This window comes from Dendrobium catenatum, unplaced genomic scaffold (genome assembly GCF_001605985.2).
Source record: "Dendrobium catenatum unplaced genomic scaffold, ASM160598v2 original_scaffold_177344, whole genome shotgun sequence".
NCBI lineage: Eukaryota > Viridiplantae > Streptophyta > Magnoliopsida > Asparagales > Orchidaceae > Dendrobium > Dendrobium catenatum.
The window spans coordinates 47,576-53,568 of NW_021495765.1; the positions used below are offsets into that span (position 1 = coordinate 47,576).

At 42.4% G+C, this 5,993-nt stretch overlaps 1 protein-coding gene across 1 annotated transcript; it reads left to right on the top strand.

Moving 5' to 3' along the window:
* Nucleotides 1-706: 706 nt before the first annotated feature.
* On the top strand, nt 707-1,501 carry LOC110108236. The gene is made up of 2 exons (XM_020838794.1): nt 707-982; nt 1,046-1,501. The coding sequence occupies exons 1-2, from the start codon at nt 707-709 to the stop codon at nt 1,499-1,501; spliced, it is 732 nt and encodes a 243-aa protein (XP_020694453.1).
* The last annotated feature ends 4,492 nt before the right edge of the window (nt 1,502-5,993 follow it).

The following is a 5,993-nucleotide window of genomic DNA, read 5'->3' on the forward strand; positions in this document are numbered from 1 at the left end:
GCCCATAATGACGACAATTATAATGACAGTCGACATCCTGGAGAGTCTTCCAGGAGATCCCATCATTCTCCTACTTCATCCAAAGAGAAAGTTCATTTCGATTGTAGTCAGCGGATCGAAGAAGTAATCATTCCAAGTCAAGAGCCTGAAATTCAGTGGCGACGCCGCTCAGAAATTCAGGTACAAGAAGATGAAGAAGAATATGTCGATGATGTACTATGGAAATCGAAGTGTTTCGTATGGTCAGCCACATTGATGTTGAAGAAGATGATGGTGATGAAGAAGAACAGCAATCACAGCCGCACGTTCGTGTTTATCGACGCCGTCACAGGGCTAGATCCATTGCCAGCCGAAGTGCTCGCTCCTCAGAAGAAGGAGATGAGGAAGAGGAAGAGGTCGGAAAAAATCCCTTCGCTGGCGAAGATATCACACTCGCTGAAATGAGAAATCAAATGAGGCGACAGATGCGAAGAAAAGACAGAGAAATCTCTCAGTTAAATGATAAAATGGCTGAGATGATGACTCAAATGACGGCCATGATGGAAATGATGCAGAAGACCACTTCTGTGGGCCTGCACCGGCTCAACCCGTCAACCAAGCTGCTAATTCTCAAAACCCTCAAGCTCCTCAAGCCTCAAGAGTGAAAGGTGTACTTGAAGGTGGCAAAGAAATTGATGATCCAATCTGCCAGCGTACTCCACAAAATATGGCGAGTGCCTCTGAACCTGTAACTGCATCGCAGTTGGAGGGCTTAATCAGTGAAAAGATCAAGGCCATTATAGCTGCTGAACAGGCAGAGAAGTTGGTAGGAAAAAGTCGCCCGTACCCGACAGAATACGATCAAGTGCCCTATCCAAAGGGATATTCTGTACCGAAGTTTAACATCTTCGATGGAAATAAAAATCCCAGGCAGCATCTCGCACAATTCAAAGCTACCTGTGGGAACACAGGGGGTAATGATGCTCTACTATTCAGGAAATTCGTAAGCAGCTTGAGTGGAACTGCTTTCGAATGATATGCCGAGCTGCCAAATGATTCTCTGAAGACCTTCGCAGAACTAGAGGCCTTGTTCGTGAAAAGATTTGCCAGTGCAATAGATAAGACTACTATCGTTGATCTTGCTCTCGATAAAAGGAGAAAGGATGAATCAGTGACTAGATACATAACACGCTGGCGCAATCTCAGTATGAAGTGCGAGCAGCAATTAGAAGAAGAACATGCAGTTCAACTACTGATGGGAAACATTGATGACAAAATGCAACATTTCTTGTGCATGGCTTCAATTACTACCTTCCAAGATCTATTGGATAGGGTGGCAAAATTTGAGAAGTTAAACTTATCAAAGTCTGAAAGCCTCCCTGACAAACTTAAAAAGGCTAAGGCGCCTGATGCTAGGAGAAATGATGTTTACTCCGCATTCCCTCCTAGACCTGATAAAAGTAAAAGGGCAGTATATAATGTGGATAAAGGAAAACAGCCTATGCAGTATGAAGAAAAATAAAAACAGGCTTACAATCTAAATTCTCAGCCAAAACTAGTTCTTGGAGGAAATGACAAACCTCGAACCTTTCCTGGTGGAGGAGAGTGTCAAAGGAAAACTACAGGAATTGGTGATAGAACATTCCCTTCCCTCAAAGAGAAAATGAATAAAGAATATTCATTTAAGAGGGAGAGTGTCGCTAAATTGTTCCGACAAGCACTCAAGAATGGTCTGGAGTTTCCAGAATACAAAAGACCTGAAGAGTCCAAACACAGTAGCGACCCAAACTACTGCCCATATCATCGAGTAATAGCCATCCAATTGAGGATTGTTATGTCTTCAAAGATTGGATAGACAAGAAATATAAAATGGGAGAATTAACATTATCAGATAATGTGTTAGTTCGTCCTAAAAAGGAATCCACCCGGGTGGTGACATCCTCTTCCGTACTCCCGCCTAAAGAAAAAAATGAAAGAACCTATTCAAGATGAGAAATGGGAGACCGTCGTCTCCAACAAGACAACTAAAATGTTGAAACAGCTAGAAGGAGTTCCTGGTGTCAAGTGGAAATCTCCTACTGAGCCAGTACTGAACTTAAAATGGTTGCCTGTATCACAAGCATCCACCTCTAAACAGCAACCTGGCCAAGCTAGCTCATTCAAATCTAGTAAAGAAAAGCCAAAGTCTTTCAAGAAGAAATCCAAATTGAAGAAGTCTGTGGTAAAGAAGACTGCAACTCAAAAGGCTATTGATAGTTTGGGTGAATATTACCAGACTGTTAGGAGGTCTGTTAAGCTCGGTGATTTTATGAAAGAGTTTAAAATAGATGAAAATGAAGAAAAAGCTGAGGCTGAATCTCTTCCTACAGAGATATGTCAAATCATCTCAACGACAACAGAAAGGGAGAAATACGCTGAAGAAGCGGCCCCTGAGTTCTGTCTAATGGTCTCATCAATGGAATTCAGTTCAGATGATCTATGTTTTCCAGATGATGAAGATTAAAACCCAAGCATAGAATTACAAATGAAACAAGTGAAATTGGGAGACAATTCCGAGTTTACAAGTGAATCCCCAGACACTACAATGGCTGACTCTGAAGATAATGATTCATCAAACAAATCTGAATCAGATGAGGTGGCCTAAATACAGTTGAGAAGTGGCAAGGTACTGCCGTCTCCACCAAAGAACAGGATCCCTAATAAAGATAAGGGAAAAGAGATAGTTATCAATGAAGATATTATCCTTGAAGATCCCAAGAAAAATAATACTTTATCCAAGGGGATAGATTACAATATCTTATCCCACTTGAGTAAGATCCCAGCGCAACTCAGCATATATGATGCTCTCTTGATGTCTAAAGACCTTCGAGAAACTTTGATTCAAGCTCTCAAGGACCCCGAAAGATATGAGACATATTTTGTTGAACGCAACTTGACGGAAGTCTTGCAAGCTCGAAATGATCCTCTCATCACCTTTGTTGAGGATGATATGATGCTTGGAACGGCAGATCACAATCGCCCTTTATATGTTACGGCAAAGAGCGACGGTATGATGATCAGACAAATTTTGATCGATCCTGGATCTTCCGTAAATCTCATGAGCTTGAAAGCTTTGAGATCCCTCTGTCTCGACGTAGAGCATCTTGGCCAAGACAAGTTGATGGTACACGACTTCAATGAGAAAGGACAGAAAACCCTTGGATCGTTTATGCTTCCTCTTGTATTTGGAAAACTTCACACAGAAGCCAAATTCCATGTAATTGATGCGGACACTTCGTTCAAGGCGTTATTGGGTCGCCCCTGGCTGCATGAATACGGCGTTGTCCCTTCAACATTACACCAGTGCATGAAGTATCTCAGACAAGGAGAAGAATTCAGTGTTTCTAGTGATATTCAGCCCTTTGCAGTACATGAGGTAACAGCTTATGAAGATGCTAAGCACTTCATGCCAAAGAAGCAAAAGCCTTCGAGTCCCCTTGAGGCTAAGGCATCAAATTCAAAGGCTGCAAAGAAATCCAAGCAAGAAGATGAGAAGAAGCGTGTAGGAAGAAAGAAGGCAATGCCGACTTTTCCAAAAGCACCAAGCATTCCCAAAGGAAAGAAGCATGTACCTCATCTTGGGAGTGACACGGATGAAGATGATGTTACTCCTGCAAAATGTCGAAAAATATGCCAGTCCACGGATGAATGGAGTAGGTAGGTTGAATTTTCAAATGATGATTATGACTACGATTCTATTTATATGAACACGGTGCAGAATGTGTTCTCTAGAAGAATAGACAATCTGTCAATTTCAGACAACATACTCATAGTCACGCGTGTTCCTTTGCAACATTTCAAAGAACTCATTTCGCGTGAGGTTCATAAAGTTGAAGAAATCGCCACCCTCTATCTGCCTCCCCATAAAAATGGGACTATACCAAAGAATGTGCTATATTCTACGAGAGTTCGTGAAGAGGAGAATCATGACTGGGATTGCATGCTCCTCGATTTCGAAGAACTATTTCCTACGAGGTTACCCAAGTTCAATACCAAGAATATTCAAAGAATGCTACGAAAGCAAATTAATATTCCTACTACAAAGCGACAACTTCGTACAAGCTTGGGCCTCTGGTATGGAAGGAATCCACGTCCATTACGACGAAAAGATATAGATACATATAAAGGTATCGGATTCATCAAAAGAAAATTCTTCCGGAAAGAGATTTTTCAGACAATCACATGCATGAAAATTGAATCCAATGATGATGGCGATGAGATTTATGAAGCTGATGCTCGTGATGATCAACCCGTAGAGGCTGAGCCTACACCAGAAGAACTGGAAGATGGTGGACAAGCTACTACGATGGACGAGCTCGAAGAAGTCAACTTGGGAACTGAGGAAGACTCTCGCCCAACCTTCATTAGCTCTCTTCTACCAGAAGATCAAGTTGAAGAAATGAAAGAGCTTCTTTGTGAATTCAGATATTACTTTGCTTGGACATATGCTGAGATGCCTGGCTTATCCCCTGATGTGGCAGTTCACAGATTAGCCATCAAGCCTGATGCAGCACCCGTCAAACAAGCTCCAAGGAGAATGAGATTGGAGATCGAAGAGTAGGTGATTGCAGAAACAAAGAAGCTCATAGAAGCAGACTTCATCCGAGAAGAAAAATATGCCGACTGGATTGCCAATATCGTCCCTGTAAAGAAGAAGAATGGTCAGATTCGTATCTGTATCGACTTCAGGGACCTCAATAAGGCGTGCCCAAAAGATGACTTTCCGCTTCCAGTATCAGAACTTCTCGTTGACAATACTTCCAACTACGACATGTTCTCATTCATGGATGGATCGTCAGGCTACAATCAAATCAAAATGGCACCTGAAGATGAAAGACATACATCATTCAGAATACCCATAGGCATATTCTGCTACATAGTTATGCCATTCATCCTGAAGAATGCTGGTGCCACTTAACAACGAGCGATGACTCGTATATTTGATGATTTGATCCATCAAAAGGTCGAATATTATGTAGATGACTTGGTCATTAAGAGCATGGACCGAAAAGATCATTTAGATGACTTGAGGATCGTGTTCAAAAGAATCAGAAAATATCATCTAAAGATGAACCCTCTCAAGTGTGCATTTGGAGTATCCTCAGGGAAATTCCTAGGGTACGTTGTCCGACATCGAGGCATCGAAGTCGACCCCAACAAGATCAAGGCAATCATAGAGATGCCACCTCCAAAGAGCCTCCGACAAGTCCGTTCCCTACAAGGTCAACTGGCTTTCATTCGGAGATTCATATCGAATCTGTCGGGTAGGTTCCAGCCTTTTTCAAAACTAATGAAGAAAGATGTTCGATTCAAATGGGATGAAGAGTGCCAAGAAGCATTTGACAGCATCAAAAGATATCTGTTGAATCCTCCTATTCTCGCGGCGCCAATCCCGGGGAAGCCTCTTATACTGTATACGGCAGCACTAGAAGAGTCCCTCGGAGCACTATTGGTTCAGCATAATGAAGAAGGCAAGGAGAATGCACTCTACTACATCAGCCGGAGATTGATAGGAGCAGAAATTCGCTACTCTCCAATTGAGAAGCACTGCTTGGCCCTGATTTTCGCAGTTCAGAAGCTCCGCCATTATATGCTATCTCACAAAATCACCTTGATATCAAAGATCGATCCGCTGAAGTTCTTGATGACAAGATCAGCGTTGACAGATCGTTTGGCAAGGTGGGCAGTGATTTTACTACAGTTTGATATCATATATGTTCCTCAAAAGGCAGTGAAAGGACAGGTGTTGGCAGATTTTCTCGCTGCACATCCTATCCCTGCAGATTCACCGCTCAACGATGATCTACCTGACGAGCAGATCATGAATGTTGAAGAATAGGAGACGCTACTAGTATGGGAAATGTACTTTGATGGAGCATCATCAATCAAACGTGCTCGGCCTCCAAATCTAGAGAAATCTCAAGCCGGAATCAGACTTATTTTCGTGGCGCCCGAGGGAGGCATAATGAGATTCT